The sequence below is a fragment of the Tyto alba genome, unplaced genomic scaffold, assembly GCF_018691265.1.
Source record: "Tyto alba isolate M040663 unplaced genomic scaffold, T.alba_DEE_v4.0 Super-Scaffold_1, whole genome shotgun sequence".
Classification (NCBI taxonomy): domain Eukaryota; kingdom Metazoa; phylum Chordata; class Aves; order Strigiformes; family Tytonidae; genus Tyto; species Tyto alba.
The window spans coordinates 30,793,055-30,817,636 of record NW_024881261.1 but is presented as its reverse complement, the minus strand read 5'-3'; the positions used below and the strand labels follow the sequence as shown (position 1 = coordinate 30,817,636).

General features: G+C 36.5%; 1 protein-coding gene across 3 annotated transcripts in view; it reads left to right on the top strand.

The window, feature by feature from the left end:
• The window catches only part of PARG (poly(ADP-ribose) glycohydrolase), a 69,436-nt gene that overhangs the window by 39,008 nt on the left and 5,846 nt on the right, over positions 1-24,582 (top strand). For all 3 annotated transcript variants that reach the window (XM_042787183.1, XM_042787169.1, XM_042787177.1), the window contains 7 exons: positions 5,686-5,765; positions 8,104-8,164; positions 8,828-8,903; positions 10,433-10,580; positions 15,787-15,865; positions 16,665-16,773; positions 21,048-21,153. In XM_042787183.1, the coding sequence (XP_042643117.1) occupies positions 5,686-5,765; positions 8,104-8,164; positions 8,828-8,903; positions 10,433-10,580; positions 15,787-15,865; positions 16,665-16,773; positions 21,048-21,153 (659 nt within the window). The remainder of the gene's footprint in view (positions 1-5,685; positions 5,766-8,103; positions 8,165-8,827; positions 8,904-10,432; positions 10,581-15,786; positions 15,866-16,664; positions 16,774-21,047; positions 21,154-24,582) is intronic.

The following is a 24,582-nucleotide window of genomic DNA, read 5'->3' as shown; positions in this document are numbered from 1 at the left end:
CTTTCATATATTTCTCTATCCTGTGCATTCATGTGGTAAGCACACATAATTATATACACATCCCAACTCTTACATGATAAGGTTCTCCCTCTCTGCACATTAATGCATACACATTTCTTAGGCATTAGATACACTGATATCTATAGGTAGTCCTTAATATGCATGTGACTCAGGTTACCTTGAGCACAATTAAGTAAAAATGTCAAATAATATTGTGACACAACACTTTCTGAAACTGTGTTTTGTTCAACTGTGCTTAACATTGCAAATCAAAGCTTAAAATACTTCATTACAAATCCGATCCTATTTTTGATAAAGGGAGAGCGTTATTTTTCTCTTCTGTTTGTGGAACTCCACTTAATTTTCTAGCCCCTGGGAAAAAAAATTAGGAGAAAGATGTAAGAGATGCTTCTTGTGTGCTCCCCAGTGTAACCGATGTAATCCTAAATGTTGAGTTTATTGTGCCATTCAACACTATATTAGTTTTTTCTCTAGGGTTCTGTGTATCAGTAAGAAATTTTAGTAGATCCCCATTGAGATTGCTAGCAATTGAGAATACTCATCCTTTTAATGACAATAGCCCTCAGTCATCATATGGAGAGTAATAAAAGTTTGACAGTAGCATACATTAGCATAGTATTTCCACCTGAATATATTTACATCAGATAAGCTTAAGCTTGAAATGTAGCAAGATACAAAAAGCAAAATGCTTGGTTTATTATTTTTCCAAGTGTTTTGTCATCCTATACATTAGACTAAAGCTCTGTTCTTGAGGTTGAAGATAATGTCTATTCAGTATTTTCATTTCTGCCTTAACTTTGTCCTTCCCCCGGCTCAGTCCCTTTACTAGGTGAAATTAATCTATACGTGCTACTTCCTTACACATCCTTCTTCCACTCTTATTTGTAGGGGAAAAATGAGGTTTTGATAAAATATCTTGCAATTGCTTAGGTGCTATGTTATCTTTAGTGAGATCGTGCTAAAATTCAAGAAACAATACAAGTGTGTCTTCAACTATAGTAGTAAAGAAAAAGACACTTTTAGCGCCTGTGGTGGTTAAGAAAAAGCACATTTAGTTAATTGTGTGGGCCATAAGTATAAAATTGTGGATCCATGCTTTTGCAAACAGCACACACAAAATGCCATGAGTTTATGAATGGAAAGTATTCTTTGAAGCACGACTCATACTGCAAATTTTTGCATACAATTACAGTGTGGACAGCTTTCTGAGTCTTATGGTAAGTTCTGATTTCAGTGTAGACATGAGAATACTCTCTGAAAAGAAACATTCAAAGGAAGCCCAGTCCGGGGATGGGAAGATAGAGGCTGGAGATGGAAATACCTATATGAAATTATTTAACTGGGAGGTTAAACCACATGACTGTAATGGTTCCTTCTCCTTGTAAAAATTACTGGAGCCAGGTCTTCAAGAAACATCAAGGAATCAATTCAGTTCCTTGGAAATTAAATTTTACAAGTAGACTACTGTGTTTTAATTATACCTTAATCGGAAACAGTGTATTTCGGAGCTGTTTACTTAAGCTGGTTCAACTTTTCCCCAGTAAATTATATGCGTGCCAAGGTCACTTTTGTGTAGCTCTTACGTTATTAAATCATGTTGATGTTGCGTCATTGGAAATGCACCCTTTGAATTACCATGCAGATTTGTCGCTTGCCTCAGCACTTGAAGGTCTTAGGAGCCAGTTCCTTGGAGCTCTTGGCTCCAGTTTTCTAAGGTGGAAATATTGGTTGAAAATAAGACAAATGTGAATTTGCAGTCAATGAGACTGCAAAGACCAGAATACTGAGTACACTTTTTAAATGCTTTTTTTTACCCCCTAAAATTTTATGAAAATTCTAATGCAAAACAAATGCACACGTTTTTGTAGTAATTACAGGAACAGTATAAACAGTTACCTTGAAACTTTATTGTATGTTTACTAACAGTTGTTAGGTAACTAAAAAAAATTTTTTTTTACGTTTTTCCAATAGGAGTTATTACTATTTTTAATATTTTATTTCTCATATTTAGGATTTCTCTTCAGAACGATTAAGTAACTGAATATTTGCTATGAAAGAGTTTTCATGTAGCCACAATGTCTAACTATCTACTTGGTGGTTTTGACATTGTTCACACATGTACTTTCTTGTGTTTTTAAATCTCTGACCTTGACTGCTCAGAGTATATCTCCAAAGAGGTCCTTCATTTGATTAACATTGCTGCTGCCCTGGCTTGGAAACCAGAGAGCCAGCAATGAATTTGCAGCTGTGTTTGGTGATCAGCCCTGCAAGCTTTCTTAGCTCCTGTACCAGCTAAATTCAAGTGATCTGCCTGGCAGTGGGAACATCTTGTACAAAGCAAAACAGCTTAGATATGCAGTTGCCAGTAATATTTCAATTACTTTGACTGAAAGTGGGCTTGCAGTGCTTTGTGTTTGATTTACAGTGTACTTCATTTGAATGAGTTCTTTAATTGGAATTAATGGGTTTTGGCCTTGGGTTCTTCTGACAGGAAATGGATTATGTGGTTTCCACTTACATTTTTGGGTAGGTTTTTTTTAGTAGGATCTGTGTCTCAGAGCTTGAAGAAGAATTTTATTTCATATCTTACTGATGCCCCCTCATCTAGCTCTGCTCTTCAAAATAGAGATATTTGCTTCAGCAATAAAATTTCCCATAGTGTTGCCTAATTGATCATTTCACAAGTAAAGTTTAAAGTTAAGACATTTGTAGCTTTGCCATGTTATATGCTCACTTAAATTAACAGAGCAGGACCTGGGCCATTTTTGATTGTTGTAAATGTCACTTGCTTTTACTGTTGCCATTCACTAGGATGACTAGTTACTTTGCTGTGTTTAAGAAAAACTGGCTGCCCGCATGTATTCGTGGCGGGGATGGGGAGAGGTGTTGAGTGTTTTCTCTTGTGGTTTTCTTCTTCTGACTTCAGTATGGCTTGGTGGAAGTCTTCTGAATAATTGATGTCATTGTGATATAATTTCTGTGGAAATTTAAAAGAACATATGAAGCAATCAAATTGAACTGAATGAATATCAGCAACTTTAAATAATTAGTTAACATGAGAGTTTAAGGCTAATTTGTAGCCCATTCAAATCTGTGAGGATTTTTCCACTGCTCAGTTGGGCCTTTAAAACAAATTCCTAATGTTGTAAAGCACTTTAATTTAAAGTAGCTCAAGACAAAAGGTTATGTGAAAATATGCAAGTAATACACCAATGTTTTATATTTTGTGAACATATGTGTAATAAAAAGCATGTTTGCAGATAGCCATCTTTACTTTGCTACTAGCTCACTAATAATGGTGAATTCTAGACAAACAAAATACAAAGTAAATCCAGGCACATTAATCAAAAACATGGTGTCTTCAACCTGCCATAAATGGCTATCCTTTTATGAGTGCATTCTGTTTTGGACAAACATAATTTGTGGTGGATTCAGTCCTAAAATGTGTGCAGGACTGGTGTTGGCTGCTTTTGTTTTTAATAAATAAAGAATTTTTTAAATTCTCTTTTTATGTGTTTAACAGTGAATTTTCAAAGAGGAAGTACAATTTATGTTATGTCATAGAGGAGGAAAGCAAATACTGTGAGGAGAAGGGAGATGAGAGCTCTTGGACTGACTGCTATAAAAGATCTAATGCATGTTGTTACTGGGTACATATAGCTACTAGGTCAAAATACAGATAATTTTGAAGGCCACAGTATTAATTTATCCCCACTCTACGAAGTATCCCTCTACAGCAAGGGATGTCTGTGCCAGAACCCAGAGCTTTTCAAATCCTTTTGTGCTGCCCTGTCGTTTTTTACCCAGCCGTATAGGGCTAGAACAGAATTACAGATATCTCTTCTCATTATTGTAATTATAGATGGTGTTTTGGGAATATTTATCTGCTGTAAATGAGATTTTTCAGAAGCAAATCAGAATTACTCTAGTTTTGATCCCAGAGGAGAACAGAGAGGTAGTTATCACAGCTTTTAAGAAGAGAAAAGACAGGCCAATGCTGAACACTTCAGATTTAAAAAAAATACTTGTTTGAAATATCCTACTTGACAAAGTGATTGCATTTTGGTGAGTAATTGTGATGGATGAAACCAAGTTCATTTACCTTGCCGTTGCCTTTTAGATTGATCTGACTTATTTTAGGCATAGTTTTTCCAGTTCTGGACTTCTCCTGCCCAGCTGTGTCCTGCTAGTTACGCCAAATCATGTATCACCTTTCTGACACGAAGAACTCTATCCTGAGAGTTTGCAATATGACCAAGACTTTAATTTGATGTAAACAGGCAAAAAAAAAAATAGTACAGACATAATTGGGCTAATAGATAAATTAACCAGTTTAAAGGATTCATACCAAATGAGACTTCCAGATAAAATGTCAGAAATAACTTACGCATTTAGGCAAGACCTGCACACATACACGGACACACACACACAGAGCAACTCTTTCTTGTATGAACTGCTTACTAGTTGTACGAGCGCAACCCCTTGATAGAACTTGCATACTGACCCATTTTAAAATAGACTGTGTAAGTTTGGGGTTTGCCTTTTTGAAGTCCTAGCTGACTATTCAAAGAATAAAAAAGCTTTCATAAAACCCTTTTAAAATTTGTTTCTGTGACTTAATACAGATTTTCAATGAAATTAATCTCTTCAACATGTATGCTTCATAAGAGTTTTTAAATACGGAAAAAATCTAGTTCACTTCACTACTAAAAGCTAAATTCACCTGACAGCATTCTGGTTTTAAATGCGGGTTGTCATTCCAGCATGTGGAAATAAATGAATAATGTTGTGTCATTCCTTTATTTAGAGTGTATTGGGGTGAATCTTACATCCTCGGGGCTTTCACTGTATCAGATCTCTTTTAGTGAACTCGCTACTCAAAGAATATTATTTCAGAAGTTGCCATTATTCTTCCTTCCAGATAAATTCCATTATGTGTTGCAAATAACAATGCCTTGGCACTTTATTGGAAGTGAAATTAAGTAATGCGTGTTGAAGTTGCTGGAAGAAAGATGATTCAGTAACAGTACTTCAGCTTACCTTAAAAGAATACATTCACTTAATGGCTAAAAATAGGATGCTGCTTCTTAATGTTTAGGGTTTTACAAATGAATGTTAGAATGCCAGTAGTAGCCCAGTGGATGAAGCCCTATCTGTTGAGGGTAGCTTATTTTCTTTAGAAATGCTGCTGGTGCAGTGCAACTCTTGAAAGCAGTATGGTTGTATTAATTCTTCTCTGCAGCTCAGTGAACTGAAAGTAGGGTAAGACATTTGGATCTTGGAGTACTCAACATACATGTTTTCACCCCTCAATCACTTACTTGTATTCAAGCCAGTTTGTTGCAAATAAAGCTAGTAGCTTTCCTGGATGTTCGTATTGAAATTACATTTTTTGATATGACAAAATCATGATGAGTTAGATAGGCATTCACTAAGCAGCTTCATTAGAAAATCAGCAAGTGAATGAACTTGTTACTCCTAAAGACCTGTGGTATGGAGGGGCTGGCTAGAGAGATCTTGTAATGGTAGAGAGTTTAAATACAAGGCTAATTGGAATACATGCGTAATAGTTTTAAAAAATCATATCACGGTTAGTAAGTAGCCTAATTACTATGCACCATATCCCTGAAATCTAGTTAATTGCTTTTATTTCTTGTTTTTCAGATTATTTGAAGGACGGTCACCAAGGAAGCCTGAGAAACTTAAGACCCTTTTCTGCTATTTTAGGAGAGTCACAGAAAAAAGTATATCTTTTATTCTTTCTCTGAGCTACAGAGCAGATACATCAAAAAATATAATCCCATTAAATTTAGAAATGGCTATGCAGCATTATCAGGGAAGTGTGCAAGAAAAGCCAATTTGCGAAGTACACTGATAATGATATTAATGTCACTTCTTCTCATATAGATGATGAATTCAATTATATTTTTTGCATGGAGCTTATTCTGTTTCCTTTTTTCTGAGATTGCATATGCATATATATATATATGCAATGTGCAAAATATACAGAGATATATTTTCACCCCCATTATTACATATATATATGAAGAGTATGTGTATGTATAAATATACATATGTGTAATGTTTGTAATATATACAAATACCTGCTGCACCGCATCAGAATGAGAATGTAGAGGAAACTTAGCACCATATGTAATCAATAAAATCACAGGCTTAAAGATTATGATTCAAGCTTCGGATTTCCTGCAGTATGCACATTTAGTCCCTTGACTATAATGTTTGCAGTTCTGAAGGATTTTCTCCTATTTGTGATGATATTTCAGTTTTTTTCCTTCTATTCTCCCAAAGCAAAGCTGTTGTGAAGTTCACCCAGTTCAAATAAAACAAGTGATAGCAAGACATGGGATATCCACAGTGCTTTTAGAACTTAGTGCAATATTTTCCGTAGTGTATGTAGTCAGATCTTCTGTTGGTACCATGAATTTGAACAGCTGCACAAGCTTTCAAAAATAGATATGTTTTTGTGAGAACTGTATCAGAGTTTATATATTGTATTTTGAGGGAGAGAGATTTTACTGTGGTAGCATACATCACATATGCAGCAGTATCCTTATAGTATTTTTTTAAAGAACTTTAAGTGTCGGTGTTGCACTTTTAGCTTCACATTCTCAGAAGGGCTTGTTTTAAAAGACAGACAGCTTTAAGCTATTAAATATAAATACCCCTTGGTTCAGTCCATCTTCAGTTCATCATTTTAATTCACCACAAATTAAACACAGCTACATCCTGTTTCAACTATCAAACTTTCAGCAAGGTCAATAGAACTAAACCTCTGATGTAAAAAGTAAATTGTGATATATACATGGGACTGAGAAGAGATGCAGTGTACTAGCTTTTTTGTACTTAAGTAATAATATTTTCATGCAAACCAAATCCGAAATTTATGCAGCTGTCCCTGACCCCCGTGTGCATATGAAATCTGTTGGGAACATGCTATATGAAACTCCCATATTAGATTTCTTAACATTATAACTTTAAATAATATTTAATGAGATTCCTGAGTGTTCTTTTCTTGAATTAAAAATTCCTATCATAACTTTAAAAGACCCTATTTCTTGTTCGTTTTTGTCCAAGGAATTAGTAAGACTGAAGTAAGTTAGCTCTATAAATTACTGTAATAATTTTGCAACTCTTTTTATTGTAAATGGTAATTGAATTCCTTGTAAAAGAACACAGTGGAGACTATATCAGCTGAAGACTTTGTGCTGAAAAGATGAATGCTTAGTTTGTAAAATATTACCACTGGTACCAGAGTTCCCTTGTGGAAAAGGCTTTTGGAAGGATATGTTTGTGATTTACATATTGTTTCGAATGTTTTTCACAAACCAGCGCAATAGACTTCCTGGCTGGAGCAAAGAAATTAGTCTCAAATGCAGTTTTTATTAGGATGACATCATACTAATAGAAGGTTAGTATTTTCTTTCTGTTGCAAAGAGAAGATGATGATTCATCCTTCCTGCAGTGAGCAGTGGCTCCTCTTGTTCTCTTGAGTGCAGGAGTCTTTTCCCAGTTGAAATACAGTAAATTTCGCTAGCATCCTTGCAGAGCTGAAAACTGCTTGGTTTGGAATCCACTAGCACTGTATCTTTATTGACATAGTAGGACTTTCTAGGAAAGAAGAGCTGTTCCTTCATCTGTCCATGGGTTGACTATTTTGTGCATTGCTTGTTGACACTGAACAGTAGTCACCCCTGGAGTTTCACAATTTCTTTTTTTCTAAGTGGCAGCACATTCTACTTCAACTATTGAGTCTTTCTAGTAGTGGTTACAGTTTAAGTGAAAACCACTTAAGAAATAGCTTTTCCATGATCTGGAAAAAGAAAAACACTTAAACTCCAAAGGGAGAAGAGAAGTGAATATTTTGCTCTTTGTTACTTGTTTTCAATTTGAGCATGGGCTGTCAGGGGAAGACTCAAAGCTGCTCCTGAGGAAAGTTAAGCTCTTTTGTTTCTCCCCAAAATTATGTTTGTTGTAATTTAAAAGGCTACCACTTGAAATAATCTAAGGACTAAAGCTCCAGCAGTTAATACGTTTTTTTCTCTGGGGTTGATTTGCCTCTAGAACCTACGGGATTGGTGACATTTACAAGGCAGTGTCTCCAGGAGTTTCCAGACTGGGAAAGGTAAGTCAAACATCCCCTTAATGTAAGAAATGTCTTAAAACAACTGAATCCCATTCACATGGAATTGATTCAGACCTGGAAGTACTACAGAAGACAATGTTTGGTATGCATTGTTACGGAGAGAAGTACAGAGGGAAGTGGGTGAACTGCCACAAGTAGTTTGAGTGCCCGGAGTTTTCCAGTCTGTTTGCCTGTGAAGCCAACAAATCTTCAGTGAATTTTTAAAACAGTGACACATCTTCGGTGCTGTTGCTTGAGTTGGGGGGGGGGGGAAGAGAGAGATGACTTGATTTCAGAAACAACAGGAAATATAATGAAGTATGGGTGATAACCAGCATGAAAACACGTTGCGGCTTTCTTGCTGGTTAGCAAGTTAATGAGAGACAGTCTTGTGTGAAAAACATGGGACGTGAGTTTCGATTTTTGTTTTTTTATGGTGAAAGAGGTGGAGAAACTGAACAAATGACTATGTTAAACCTTTACAGATTGTTTCTGAAAGGCAAATTCATTTTCTTTAATCCACCAGGGTGTATTTTTTTTGAACAACCTTATGATTAAGCTGTGTAAGAAGTTTGGGTTTGGTTGGGTTTTCTTTTAAATTGTAGTCTATATGTGGAGATTCTGTAATCGTCCTTTCTGTACAACATTTTTCCTCAATGATAGATCTCAGAAAAAACTGTCTAGATTGCATGTCACCTATGAAGGCACCATCGAAAGCAATGGGCAAGGTATGCTACAGGTAAGCGCATATGTTGGTAAATGTAGCTTTGTGTCATGTTTCTGTCATACTTTTATGATCTGCCAGCTAAACAAAGTTATTTGTCTATCCTCAATTGACATAAATGGCAAGATGTTATACAGCATAAAAGAAAAATCAGAATTAATTCCATGGACGGTCTTAGTACTGTCAATATTCCCCAGCTCTTCTAGGTTTGCACATGTACCTGGTACAGAAGGAACTGACAGAAAATCACAAGCCCCGGACAGCTTCAGGTCTTTTGGTTCAAACCAGGATCTAAGATTGAAAAGATAAAAGTTTCACGCTGTGATCTTGATGAGTTGTCAAAGGTTTCAGTTTATTTTTAAAAATCATTCTTGTGCCCCAGACAGTGAACAGGTCAGTGGTTCAGGAGGGTTTCTTGCTGCTGCCAGTGCCACTCTTTTGGTTTGGGAGCAAGTCAGCAAAAGAAATTCATAAGAAAGATGTCTTGTCCTTATCTATCGCAAGAAACACGTTTGAGTTTTCAAATCAGTTGTTTGGGTTTTTTGCTTTTCTTTTTTTCTAAAAAAAAAAAAGTCTGCCTTCTAGAGTTCATTTACCAAAACAAAATGACAACTTCTTTAGCCAGGAACAAGTGCTGTGAAGGAAAGGGAGGAGGAAGAATGAGTGGCTGATCTCAGTGAGCTTTAGACTTGACTCTGACTCCTGAATCAATTTGTAATCTACAAATATGTTTGTGTCACTCGGGCAACTTTTGTTCCCCTCATGTAAATGTGCTCTCATCAGCTATCTAAATAAAAATCAGTAAGACGCTAACAGCATTTGAAATATGAGGTGACTTTTTAAAATTGTAAATTTGTACGGGCAGTTAGTTTGCATAAGTAGTAATCATTTTATTGAATAAACCAATTCCTTTTAAAACTGTTGTCTGTATAAAAACATAATTTGCAAGGTATGTATTATTGCAGCAAAAAATAGTCTGGATCTTCTCTGTTTCAAACAGAAACCTTAATGATCAAAATGACTTGCCTTGTTCGAGTGCATTTCAAGGAGAATTCATAAGAGATTCTTTTAGGTACAGAACAACTGGTACAGGGCAATGCTAATCTAGAAATGTCATTGTGGACAGCTGGGGCAGAATCCTTATTAAAGGACAACTTAATAATTTTTCAACATCCATAAAATGCAAAAAAAAAATAATTATAATTTGCTGTTCTCATCTGTCACATTTACTGAAATGTGTTTTATTCTTAAATATGTGCTCTTCAAAGAAAACCCACAAAATTTGGATTCAGAGAATTTGACATCAAAACTTTATTTTGCTGTGTAATACCTCACTTTTCACATTTTAAGTTTTCTGAGAAGTAGAAAGAAAAAAGAGGAAGGCATGCTGTTAATCAGGCTCTATCCTGTTGCTTGAATTTTTAAGTGATAGCAGCAGATTTCAACAGTATTGAAATTTGTGCAGGACTTTTTTTACCTTGATTAATGAGAGGATTTTATGCTGTTTGCTTATTTCATAATCTTCCTGAATATATTTTTGTTAGGTTGATTTTGCAAACCGTTTTGTTGGAGGTGGTGTGACTGGTGCAGGACTAGTACAAGAAGAAATTCGGTTTTTAATCAACCCGGAATTGATTGTATCGAGGCTCATCACTGAAGTCTTGGATCACAATGAATGTCTTATCATCACAGGTTAGTCTTGGCAGAAAATGTTTCACATCTTACTTTGGTTTTATATTTAGAAAATATATTTTAAGTTGAAGTTTAGTATGTTTAAATGCTGTAGGGATGAAAAAAAAAAAAAAGAAGAAAAAAAATAAGTTGGTACTCTTTGAAAAAGAGCTTCCTTCTTCACCCCACCTCTTAAGCCCATAGTCCCACTGTTCTAATAGATGTTTTGTGAAGGAAATAAACAAAAAAAGTGACAGCAAGTAGGCATGAATGTTTTTTTATCCTCTACAAATGTGTTTGAGGACTCAGTGTCTTTAGGCCTAGCTAAAGAATACTGTTGGGCAATATAGGTAAAAAGCCACAGTCACCAGCTCTTAGCAGGTAAACCTCCTGTTATGTTAAAGCAGGGGCTCTTTTTGTTCCTGTCTGGAATTTGTAACATTAGATGTGATCCGTGGAATTGAAAACTCTGAGAAGAGGAACTGTCTTATGGTTGCGGAAAAGGGGATGAAGTGGAAGAGGTAAAAATCATCATCCATTAAAAAGGGTGGAAAGTCAGGAAATGTCTCTTAGGGGTTTTTGTTCTTGTAAGTTACGAACATGTGTTTGTGCTACTTGTTAGTTAGACATTTCTAGTTGCAACAGCAAAAATTAACTGCTTCTCCAGTATGTTGTTGAGGGGCTGTATATGGAGATGCCCTGTCTGTTCAGTGCTTTGCTGAAAATGTGTTTCCCTTTGTTTCCACCTCTGTCATAGAACTTGAAATGTTTTATTATCCACTGGATCAAAACAGCTAGTATCAAAACACCAAATGTCACTATTAAGAACTGGAGAGGCCCAGGTCGATGCTGTGTGTGTTTCAGTTCAATACACAGGAACACAGTGAACATTTTTCATGACTGAAAAATAAAATGATGCTACAGTATTTTTTTTATTTACTCTAACAAACAGCTATAAAATAAAAATATTTGATGGGAGAGGTCCTCTAGGCAAATACTGTAATAGATTATGTATATTTTATATTTTTCAGCTTGTTATAGTAGAAGTGTTGGATTTAGTTACCTGAGCTGCCTCAACAGTCAGGAATTTGTACAGGTATTAGAACACATTTCTTGGAAAAGTCCTTCCAAAGCACCACTACTTTTCACATGCATGCACAGTAGAAGTTTAAGCTTAGATCTTGCAAATCTTACTCTGTTTTGAGCTATTGATTGTACTGGGCAGAGCATCTTTTGTTTTAAGTCTTATACTTGGTAATCTTTCTAAGACTGTTCTATTTTGTTTCTCCACCCTATCAAAATTAATGCATTTTCTTTGAAAACTTTTTGATAAGTCATTTTTTGAGATTGCCTTTTAAAAAATGAGTCAGAAAATTCTTGGTCATTACTGATTTCTGTTGTGTATTTTGGATATGATACTATAACATGATTAACATATTGAAGTACTGTCCTTTGGGTGAGGCTCTTCTGAGGAGAGTAAAATCAGAGCACAGCCTGTGTAACAACTGATTGGGGGAAAACACTAAATGAATGTTTTGAAAGATCTGATTCCATTCCCCTGCAAAAAATGGTAATTTGGCATGAACAAATAAAGGTGAGGATGTTTTTTCACTGCAGCAATATTCCTGTAGTTTTCTTGAGTACTTCGTAGTGTTTTGCAATTAGTATCTGTGATACGGTGCTCTCTAATGGAAATGGCCATTCCATCATTTTCATTTCATCCCTGGAGCTCATCCACCTCGGTTCTTAGCCAAGTCCCCATTGCGTGTCACAATGCTCTTAATAAATTACATTCTTTGTGATGCGTCTTGGCTCAGCGGCCTAATGGTTATAACTGTGTAGCTTAAATTTGCAGAAGACACTGAGAAATTGGAGAGAAATTAAATTTGTTGTGATTGCACAGTACCTGGTTAAAATCACTGCTGTAATGAATATGGAACTGGTCATGCAAACAGTCAAGTTCTTAAACACAGACATCTACCTACAGAAATGTCAGCAGCAATACCAAAGATTCCCACAGCTGCATTTCTGGTAGAGCTGTGAATAAGTGTCAGTGGTTTTCATTCAGGTTTGTTGTTTGGGGCTTTTTGTTTGTCTGGAATTTGTTTGTTTGCTTTTTTTCCTGTTTGAGTTCATGTATACTCGGGCAGCATTAAGAGCAGATGAAGCTGTGTTCCATACTTGCTTTAAATCTACAGATTGAACTGTACAGATCTAAAGTCCTGACTGCGCCTTAACAGTGCATTTTCAGAGACTCCTGAGCACATTACCCATGCGGTAAATGAGATCAGATAATTGGTTCAGCTGAAAATTTACTCAGAGGGAAAAAAATGATTTTCAGCTGCATTTAGCAGGCAGATCGTGCCGCTGTCTGGAGAACCAGAAGGCTGGTGGTGGCACAAGATAAGGATCAAAAGAACTGATTGAAAGGGAGAGAAGTACCTTCCCCTTGCTTTTGGCAGTAGATGTGTGTTTATATTGGAGACTACAAAACTACACTCTTGTGCTTTTCACATGTGCTCCTTTTTTTTATTCAGTGCTAGTGGTACTACCTCCTCAGAGGTATAAGTTCTAGTTCATAAGAAATACTACAGACAGTATAGTGTTCTTTTTCCCTGTCCCTGGGGACTTTATAATGCCATACGGGTCATGCAGATGAAAAGCTAGACTATGGAGTCTGAGAAAGAGTTGCAATTATTACTGAAAATAAATAGACCTGTCTAGATGGATGAGGTCCTGTAAGCACTAGCACTTGGCAATTTCACTGTTTGTCTGATGCTGTGACTATTATGTTTCACAAATAATGTATTTTTGAATTATATTTGTATATACTTTCTTTTGACTTTAGGCTTTTTCAGTTTTTATAGCTTGTTTTTAAAGTTGTGATGGAACTATGCTATTATGCTGTATTTGTGGCTTGGCTTTTTTTACCCCTTTCTTTAATTTTTTATGGGAAGAAAAAAGACTCACCAGAAACATTAGCATATCCAATTTATCCAATGCTGCTTCTGTTCTCCCAGCCACAGCAGTTTGTATCCCGGTAGTCACAGGCAAAAGTGCTACCAGTTGAATAACCATTTTTGTCTGTCAAACTTCCAGACCTTCACTTATGAAAATCTATTGATTTTCATTAGCTTTGGGTTTCTGGGACACAAGTTTAGAGTTTTTGTGATTTCTTTGAGTTTCTCTGTTACTAGTTTTTGTTGTTGTTGTTGTGGTGTTTTGTTTTTTTTTTTTTATGTGTGTGTATATGTTTATTTGCTTGTTTGTTTCCTAGTGCTTTCATCATCAGGCACTGCACTTCCATAAAACTTAATGAAAACAATGAACCTTGAAAAAGTCACCTTAATATTTGACTGTCATTTAACCTATCCTGTTACAGTATCTTGATAACCATTTCAAAGTTGGAAGTTCTGCTGTATTGTCCCCCAAAGAGACCACTCAGAAAAGTCACATGCTTCCCTTGTCTGTCTTTTACTATTTGTTCAGAGACTTCTTCCAGGCATATCAGAGCCACTGAATTTTACTGGTGTCAGGAAAAGTCTTACTGAAGGTTGACAGTGTACAATTCAATTAGAAGGTTGACTTCTGAATATTTAAGCTGCTCACAGTTGTCCTTTGTATGAGAGCATGGATGTATGTGGATATATAGGCATATTCTGCCATCACAATTTTTTTGGACTTTGATTTTGTAACAGGAAGTGAATTCTTGGTGAGGAATCTTTTACCATCCCACTCATTTTGCATAGCAAAGTTTCAAAATAGCCTTGAGTGGAATTTGTGTGCTCTTAGTGTCATTAATCATCTAGACAAATCTAAACAAATAATGAGTAGATAATAGGGCAGATGAGTTAAAGAAGTGCTGATAAGTCTTTTCAGTTAAAATTAATTTGGGTGAATGGGAAAAATGTCTTGAAATATATGCATCGTTTTAAACAGTTTTTAACAGCTTGTTTTCTATGCTTGAGACTACTGAAAGCAAGTATGTGGCATTATTTCAGGCGTATTTCTTTGAAGCATTTGTGCATCCCAAGGCTTTGACACAAGGTCCTGAAGTTCAGTAAAACGAGGTGAAAGGCAGCCTTTTAGATAAGTTAAGATCCTTACTCTCATTTAAAATGCTGCTCTTCTTGGTCTTGGGATAAACCTTTGAAAAGGAGTTGGCATAGCAAAGCATAATAGCTAATATTACCGGAGCTCTTAATGAGCTACTTTCTTACATCTTGCTTAATGCTTGCCAAGATAGCCTGCTTGACTTTTTCAGAGCAGCCAAGTATGTTCCAGACCATGGTTTTGTGGGTCCTCAGGCTTTTACAGAAGTAGCTTCTTGGTACTCACCGCCACAGCTGAGAGCAGTGGCCTTTTGGTCCTTTTGGTGCCATAAATTGCTGTGATATCTGAAAATATGTGTTAGGAACCATAGTGCGGAAATCATGCTGAACACATGTAAACCAGAATGATAACAAGGGGAAGAGGTGTATTGGGCAATGGAATAGGAAGCCTAATGGCCCTGCCTATCCTTGTGTAGGGGTGCCTTCAAGAGACTGTAGGACAACAAACTGGGTAACACTGGCATGTTACCAGGATATCTGCTTGGTTTCTGACAATCAGGGTTTTCTTTGGCTTTACGGATTTTAATTTTGTTAGAGAAATAAAATGTATAAAAATACAGCTCACCACATACACTTTGAATCTCTTTGTATTTTTCTTCTTGTGTTTCCTAAACTGTCAGCCCAGATGCTTACTAAATTGTGATGAAGTAGGGTTGCCACATTTTCAATAGTGGAGTGTCTCTTTTATCATGGTGTTTACAGGTAGTAGCCTCAAAAAAAGAAAAGCAAAATTCTGGTGTCACAAAGGCTCACAGTTTTTGTTAACCAGATATTAACCAGTAAAACTTTTTTAGAAGATGACAGGCAGTTTATGGAGAAGCTATTGAACTTGAGAGTGGCAAAGTTGAACACTATCTTCATGCATTATGCTGGACAGCATACGTAGATCTGGGCTTGTAATGTTCTGTGGTGGTTACTGCACATCGTCTGTGTAAGCAAAACAGCTTCTACTGGTTACAAGAAGATCTTATATTTTTGGTGCAGATAGAAATCGCAATTTTTCATTGCTTCCTAGAATTGTGTGTTCACTTAGGAGCAGTGATTCCTATGGAAGATTTGCCAAGTGAAAAAATAGTACATATTTTATATGTAATGTGGAAAATCATTTGTTTCAGGTACTGAGCAGTACAGTGAGTACACAGGCTATGCAGAAACTTACCGGTGGGCTAGAAGCCACGAAGATAAGACCCCAAGGTAAAGTTCCACATAAATATTTCAAGTGAGGAATAAATAAGTGTTATACATTTTGAAAACTTAGTGCTTTAAGTATTTCCTAGCATTTGCCTTAATAGAGAATTTGACTGTTTGATTCTGCTCTCTTCAGTAGACCCAACAAGCTAAGCAAGTTTTATTATTAATGCTAATAAATGGTACTTACCAACATGTCAGTTCTTCAACTAACATCTCTTGCAGTTATATGTATGTAATTCAGATTTTTAAGCTACTGACTGAACTGTGGATTGTAATCTCACAGATTTGATAATGATACCTCGGGTGTCACAGTGCAGCTGATGTGTGGCAAAATAAGATTTAATATCATGAATCTGAGTAGAAAGCTCTGAGGTCTTGAATTTATTTCTTCAACAATGTTATCATAGTGCATGAGCAAAATTATTCATCTGGTATAGAGACATACACAATGTACTATCATTTAAATGTTGGGGGAAGACAGGGAGCCAAAGTATTTTTTTGTGACCTTGCGATATTCTTCCGTACTTAATAAATAGTGATATGTAATTAGATTTGTTTCATGCTTATGTCCAAAGTCTAGCCAGAGTATTTCTAAATTTATAGGGAGACCTGTCTCATGTCTGATGCTGCTTTCATTCCCAACCCATAGAGAAAGGAAGTGTTCCATTGTCTGTTAGGAGCTCACCTTTCTAGCAGCTTCTAACAGAGAAGCTCTGCAGAGAATTACTCAGTTTGCATCGTGATTATATGGCTGATATTAATCAACTAATGTTATCTACTTTTCTCCTCCATCCAATTTTAGGGATGAATGGCAGCGACGCTACACTGAAATTGTTGCTATAGATGCATTTCACTTCAGACGTTTCCTTGATCAGTTTGGTCCGGAGAAAATCAGAAGAGAGCTCAACAAGGCCAGTACCTTCTTACAACGGCCTGCAGTCTGATGTTTATAGTACCTTTTCAAATATTTTTGTATTATTGTCTTCAGCTAAGGAAGTTCTTGCTCAGTTGTGTCCCTTAAAAGGTGTGCTTTGGGGTTTTGCTGTCCAGTGTTAAAGCAGAAGCTTGTCAAGTAAGATGACTCATCTTTGATATGCTATTTGAAGGTGTATTTTATTTAACTTCCAAAAATACAAATGAAATTCGGTTATACATTTTGTTAACTCTTCACTGTCCTGCTTCTAAATTATGATTTTAAGTTCTCTTCCCATGATTTGCTGTTCTGAATCCTACTCAGCCGTACAGTCAAGGTGGAGGAGGGGTTGCCTCATGTTTTAACGTGGTGATAGCTCATAAATATGGTGCCAGTTGCTTTTCTTTTACCTTTCTTGTTTGTTCTTGGGGTATTGCCATATTGCCTGGGAGTTTCTTTTCTTTATATTGATGTCTTCTTGAGATAGAAGATTTATGAACAGCTGGATCTATCTTTATTTGCACGATAGCTGTAAGGGCTGTTGCAACTGAATATGTGTATATACGTGCCAGTTAGAGCTCACAGTGATGAGGGTGTTCAGAAGACTAATAAATCAGGCCAGTTCTGTTTAAAGGATCAGAACTTTTAGACTGACATTCAGAAACAGCACACTTCCTACTAATAATTCTTACACATTTTTAATCATTATCACTATGTATTCAAAGCAGTCAGTCACTCTACGTTTGCTGTGTGTATACGAAACTGCACTGCCCCAGTGGCTATGGCCCTTGGTAGTCTGAGTCATCAAAGTTGCCAGGCTGAAGAGCTCTCTGACAATAGAAGCTGGAACTGTGGCGGGCATCCTTTTTCTTTCCTTTGCCCTCCCTAATTTCGGAACTTGCCCTTAAATGAGTTTCTAGGTTGTTCCCAGCCCTTGGCCTCTTCCCCGAGGCTGTGTGCTGCAGTGTTTGGGAACATGGGGTTTCTTTCCCAAGCCATGGCAGGTGCTTTGTCGTGTTGCATGGCTGAGATTTCCATGTTACTTGTTTCTCTTCTTGCTTTGCTGCTGCTTCTTTTCTTGAAGCTAAAGCAGTCTTTTCTTGGCTCTTGTGGTTGTACTTAATGACTAGTAATTGCCATAGTGAGCTGTTTATAGTTCTGAGGCCTTAGCTTTCAACCTGTGCCAGTGTTTTCATGGCCTTTGCTGTTATCCCATGCATAAATTTTATCTCCTAACAAGAGATGCCTGGTATCAGTCTCCAGTTCACATCATGAATTCTCATAAGCTAGTAAGAAGGCTAATGGGCCAGAATGTGGGCCTCACATAGTTAGTATAAGGCATAGGTGGTGAAAGGTCTGTGGCCTGTTATAGCAACGGCAGTGCTATTTTTACCAGGCAGTTGAGTACAAGAATGTTTATACAGTTTTACTATATTAGTGTGCTTATATTTGGGTTCAAAACATGCTAACAATAAAGCCTGCTTAGTGTGCTTCTACATTAATAGATGCTGTGGGCCTCTGTTTTAGCTAGGGTGTTAAATATAAGGGCAAAATACTACTGTTATTAGTCCTCTGCTTTCTGTAGTACAGGAGGGTATAGAATAATAGAGGATGCATTTTACATAAATTATAACACAAGGCAGTGTGCTTCTAATTCTCAGCCAGAAAGAGAAAAGGAATATACCTGAAAGCTCAACCTTTTTTTTTTTTTTTTTTTCTCCTCCTAGAAATGATGTACAGGACTGAAGGGCTAATTTAATTTAGTTATAAAACCTTAGCATCTTGACTAAAGTAACATTCATCATCTTGTTTCTTCATGGTTGGTAATGAAATTAGCCCTGAAAAAGACAGTAAATAAATTTTGTGTAAACTTCAGTGATATCTCAGTACAAAATTAAAATTACCTACTCCAGTGAATTTATGATCTGCCTACAATTTTCAATATTATTGATGGGGCTTGGATTTTTAAAATAAATTACAGTAGATCCATGCATCTTTTCTACAGTGTGTAGGTTTGGCTGATGTTGTTTGATGAGGTTGATTGGTATTTTAAAAAAAATTTAAGCCTGATTTTATTTTCATTAAATTTATTGGAAGTTCTATAGTATTTTAACAAATCTTTTTTTTTTTTTTTTTTTTAATGTGTTCTGGTGGGTTTTTTTCAGTTTGACTTAAAATTAATATTAACCGTAAGATTTTTTTTCTGTGGGTGAAAACAAGTTGATGGAATAAGCAGCACCTCTTTCTGTTACAATTTAATAAATCAGGACTCAGTAAGCACAGTATATGCACACAGGCTTTGAAATACGAGTGTATTATGAATTAGTAGACAACACAGCTCAGTATCCAGAGGTTCTTTGGTCTGTTACTTTGTTAGACATTAGGAAATGATTGAAGCAACTCAAAGTGATTCTTCTTATAACCTGTATTTTCTTATAAGTCTATATGATTTCTCCTTTATAAGATCCAGTTGTCTTAAAGAAGCAGGTGTTCGCTCTCGGTTAGTTTTCTATAAACGTAGCTGCCTGAAGCTGACCCTTGTTTCTGGTTTTACCCATACTCATAAAATAAGATTAATATGGTCTGAAGTCAGCTGTTCAGAATTTAAAAAAAAAAAAAAAAATCATTGTATCGGATTTCAGCATTAAGATTTGCAGATATACGTGTAAGAGATGTCACTGTTTCATCCTTGCTAGACCCTTGAGATGGTTGCCTAATAAAGACTCTCACTAGCATTAATTTTTTCAGTTGCAGGCTCCACTTTCCAAATCCTAAGGAACAACTGACTTGCAATTGGGCTTGCAATCCCACTCACAAATGTCATTAAGCCTATATTGATAGTCACCAATTTTTAAAAAAGCTACGGTTTTGTATTTGGCAAGAAATGCTTCCCTAAGAATTATGGTATGCAGAACGATTATGTTTCAAACAGTGTTAACTGTGAGAAGTATATGTAACAGTTTTATATGAAAACAAACCAATTGTAAACATCACACAACTTCAAATATATGGTATCTCATTATTTAGAAGTTGTGTACAACTTAAAATCAGATTAACTTCTGTAGTTCAAAAAGAACAGCTCTTCTGCTTCCCATATGGATGCAACTTCTTTAAAACTGCACAGAAAGCTTTCAGATTCCTGTATTCCTAGGTGAAACCTATTGAAAATATTGGTGCATTGTCTCTTTTCTTAAAAAGTGATCAGTTTTATCTTAATCCTTTATTTGCTATGAAAAATCATAGGGAGCACTTAAATTTTTTTCTTCTTTGCTGCTAAAGTCTTTCCAAGTATTTGCTGGCTTTCTTGCTGTGTCTGAGACAGTTTTTGTTCTCTGTGTCCTGGAGAGTTGAGAAATACATGACCATTAAGTAAAAGCTGAAAAAAAAAAGGTCATCCTGTTGCAACACCAATCCATTTCCCTCACTGGGAGGATGGAGTTTGAAGAATTATTGTCCACACAACCAAAGTACTAGCTTGCTTGGCCCACTAGTTTCGTTAAACTGTGCTTTGGACATTAAGCACTCTAATAACTGACTTAAAAGAGCTCAAGAAGCTGCATGCACCTGATGATTTGTAAGTGCTCCTTATACAAGTTCTGAATCATGGTACCCAGCGAAATTATAACGAACAGAAGTCTGAATTTTCAGCTTAGATCAGGTTGGAGTGAAACTGTGGGTACTTCAGTCAGTACCATAAACTTGTACCAATTAAATAAACTTTTGTACTGTTGAAAAAAAAAATTTCCAAATTTATCTTTTTTTCTATACATGGAAGCACCTGCATTTACTCAAGATTTCTTAGTGAATACCACACTTCTTCCTCCTACTCTCATTTATTGCATTAGACCTGTATTCTAAGATGCTATTCTGTATCTTATTTTCAGTTTGGAGGAATTTTAGTAATACTGGACACAGCAGTTGAGCTGTCATGTATGCTAAATGGGCCAGAAAGCAACAAACATGATATAATCTACTGTTAAAGTTATTCTGTGCTCTGGCTATCCTGAAAAGTTTACTGTAGCTGTGATGAAATCACTAGGAGTCAGCACCCATTTCTAATTTTTAACTCGGATCCAAATAAGGCAAAATTCTTCTTGCCTTAATTTATTTAGTGATTGACCTTAAATTTAAAGGAAGATGGATGGTATATTGAAGTAGTGTGAGTTTGATATTGCTAGAAGACAATACTGATTATTGTTATCATCTTACTGTTTGAAAATACTGCACTGGATTGCCTGTCAGCTTCCTCTTCTGACTCCTGTCTGCCTGCAGGCCTACTGTGGCTTCTCTCGACCCAATGTTCCACCTCAACATCTCTCTGCAATAGCCACAGGAAACTGGGGATGTGGTGCCTTTGGAGGAGACTCCCGATTAAAAGGTAAATTGTAGCAGTAATGTCCAAATTAATCAAATAACTTGGATTTTGATTCTTGGCCATATGTTTTTTGTTTAAGTACGTTTTTTGGGTTTGTTTGCATTAATACATTTTAGCCAAGAATTGGAGTAATAGTTAAACAGTCCATAGAACTGCTTCATCAGTTTTGATCTTTAGGCCGTGAGTAATGTGGCCTTTAACAATAAAAATGCATGCCGCTTTTATGTGCTATTTTCAGTTTAAAGTTTGAGGTAAGTATGGTGAAACCCTGGGTTTACAGGGAGCTGTAGCACTGAAACCTTGAAAAGCACGGACATGCAGTATTAGTTCACAAAAGAACATGTTCCTTGCAGTTCTTAGGCGTAGAAATCAGTTGACCTTTCTGGAGGAGTCTTTTTAGATTATGCCTAAAATTCATATCTCTGAAAAGCTGTTTAAAGTACCTGGTAACTCTTAAGGCTTCACAAACTTGTTGGCAATGCTTAATGTTTAGTTTTGCTCCTTAACGTATTGCTGTATGCCAGAAAGGGTTCTAGTCACTCAGACATGCTTCTTTCTTTCCAGACTTGTCTGCTATATCACTCACTTTCTCATGTTCTTTTATTTTTAATTAGAGTATTTATAATGCAGCAGATATCACATGCCTACATTAGTTTAAGACTTCTTCCCATCAAGTCAAGAACTGGTGGATCATGACATTTAAATTGATATCCTGAGTCATATAGTTCTAAGTAGAAATTTACATTTTTGTTGTTTTCAAACATTTGGAGAGTATTTAAAATTTGCTTTTCAGAACAGCTTTAGGTAGTTACATTGAGACAAACAATCATCAGGCTACCAGCTTCATTAGTTTTCTTTCTTAATGTGTTTTATTCATTGAGCATCTATTTTTCTTAATGCTCATTGATTTCCTGACAGTTGTTTTCTGATTTCCATTAGATAAAATGGGCTGCCAAGTGCAGATCATCAATAGCAGAAGTAGTATTTACTGCAGGATCTGATCATACTTGATTATGATGATGTCAGGAAGATTTAATAAATGCTTTGATTTGCATAAGGCCTCCTCTTGGATCTGAACTGTAGTATCCCATATTTTGGTGTTGTTTTTTGGGGTTTTTTTTAATGGATGGGTTTCTGATAAAAGTATGGCTCATCTGATCTAAGACGTTATTTGTTCAACACTGGATGTGACTTGTAGAATAGGGATTGTTCATTGCAGTGCTTTACTTGTTCTCCCCATTGGTCAGAGCTTAAAACTGAAGTATGCTGGCCAAGACCACCCGAGCTGAGTCCATTCAGTGAGGTATCCCAGAAGACAAGTCTTTGATGTAGACAAAGAAAAAAGCTGTGAGATGTGGGGATTCGTAACTTGGATATGAACTCCAGGCAGAACATGAGCATGTAAAGATTTGAACATTCTCTCAGTTTTATTTTAACTTAATATTTTAGTTTGAGCTTTCATTTGTGTATCTTCTATTTTGGTTTTGGATCAGCCTCGTTTTTTTTCCCAAAGTATGCGAGAATTAACCCAACAGCAAGTTACAGCACTGCTACTGTTACAAAATCTACATTTATGTGTGTAGTCTCAAATCTTTTACTCTTCTTTTGGGAGATCTTACAAAGACAGACATTAGTTTAACTTGCACTTAAGTTACTCTTTTTGTAAAAATCAATACTTAATAAAGAGAATTAAATGATGGTGATGTGCTGTGGGATATGGAGCTAGTCATTTAGTATGTGATGATTTTCTTCAAGCTGATGCTGACTAGGAACAAGATGGCTTCGTTCTTTTTTGTGTAAACGATGAGCTATAAAAAGAGTACGTTAGTTTGTCATGTGTGTTTTTGCCAGAATAGAGTTGCATTTGATGTGTGATAACCAAATACAGTCTTTTCTAGTTCACAGATATTCCCTTCACAGTCATAAGTGCTAAAGGTGTTTCTCCCTTTTGTTCTAAAATACTGTATAGGGTTATTCTGAACTGCAAATTCTCTCAATGGTTTCACTTCATTATAAGGAAATTTCTTACACTGGGGAATAACCTTTTACACGTCACAGGGAGTCATAAATTCTTCATTTCTGAATGTGTTTTAGAAAACTTGGAGATTATCAATATCACACTTTCTCTGAACCCAAATGAATAGTTTCTGTTCACTATGCAAGCTTGACAGTGTGTTGCAATGACAAAATCATTTTCATAGTTTAAAATCTTGCTTTTACATTTAATGTTCTTAAATATACACCCCTATCCTTTCAGAAGTAGTATCTACATCTGTAACAGACTTCAGAACCACCAAAGTATTTGATGTAATTTGATATAACTGGATAAGTGCCATAATGCACTACGATATTTTATTGTGGGTTTTTTTTTGTCATGAATTAAAGCAAGGTGATTGCGTATAAAAATATTGCTTCACTGAAGGTCACAGATGATGCAAAAACTAAAGTCACCTTAGGGGAGGAAAAAAATAATCTAGCTTTATAAATTAAAGACCTGGTACATAAACAAGACAGATTCCAGCTAAGTTAGGGATATTTCCACAAAAGTTTAGTATAAACTTAAGACTTCCAGTACTGAAAAAAGTATGTTTATGTAATTGGGAGAAGTTGGAAGACCTTGTCTTGCCTTTCAGACCAGATAATTTAACAGTTACTAGCTGCAGGAGCTCTGTGCAACCGTCTGAAGACTGGAAAAGTGCTGCTTTATTGAAAATGCAAAGGAGATGATCTGCTGAGGCATCTCATGAATAAATGAATTTAACTTATAATGATTGTGGAAAAGTACTCTTTAGCTGTATTGGTGTTCTTATTTATCGGAGAAGATAAATTTCAATAGGAAGACTGCCATCAGCTTTAAAAAGACTCTCATGGGACTAGTGGAAGGAGAGAAAAGCGTGCCTCTTGCCTGGCGTAACAGCGTGCGATACCACGGTGCTGCCCGTGGTACTTGAGCCGCTCAGAACTGGCGCAGCCGGCAGCGGCCCGAGGCGCGCCGGGCGTTCCGCCGGGTGTGGGGCCCCGCTCCGCTCGCCCCCGCCGGGCCGGACAGTCCCCGGCGGTAACGTCCCTTCTGCTGGAGAGAAGGGACTGGACCAGGTGTGGCCCCGGAGGGATTTGTATTAAAATCTCTGTCGCCCTGGCTGGGTGGTAGAAGGAGGTGTGTCAGCACAGCCCTTTCTTCAGGTACGAGTCCAGACGCGTTAACTGGTGGTCACATCGGCTGGGTGCGAGGTGCAGGAGAGCCAAATCCCTCCAGACCCCTGTACCACAGGCTCTGTTGCTCTTCCTGTGATGCTCTTCTGTTATCAGTAGCACGGAAGTTTTGCACGGTACTGCATATCGTTAATGCCCAGGAGACTCTGAAGCCTGGTTATTGACAGAAATTTTGACCCTCATTTCATAAGATTTACAGCAATTCAAAATAAACAGTGG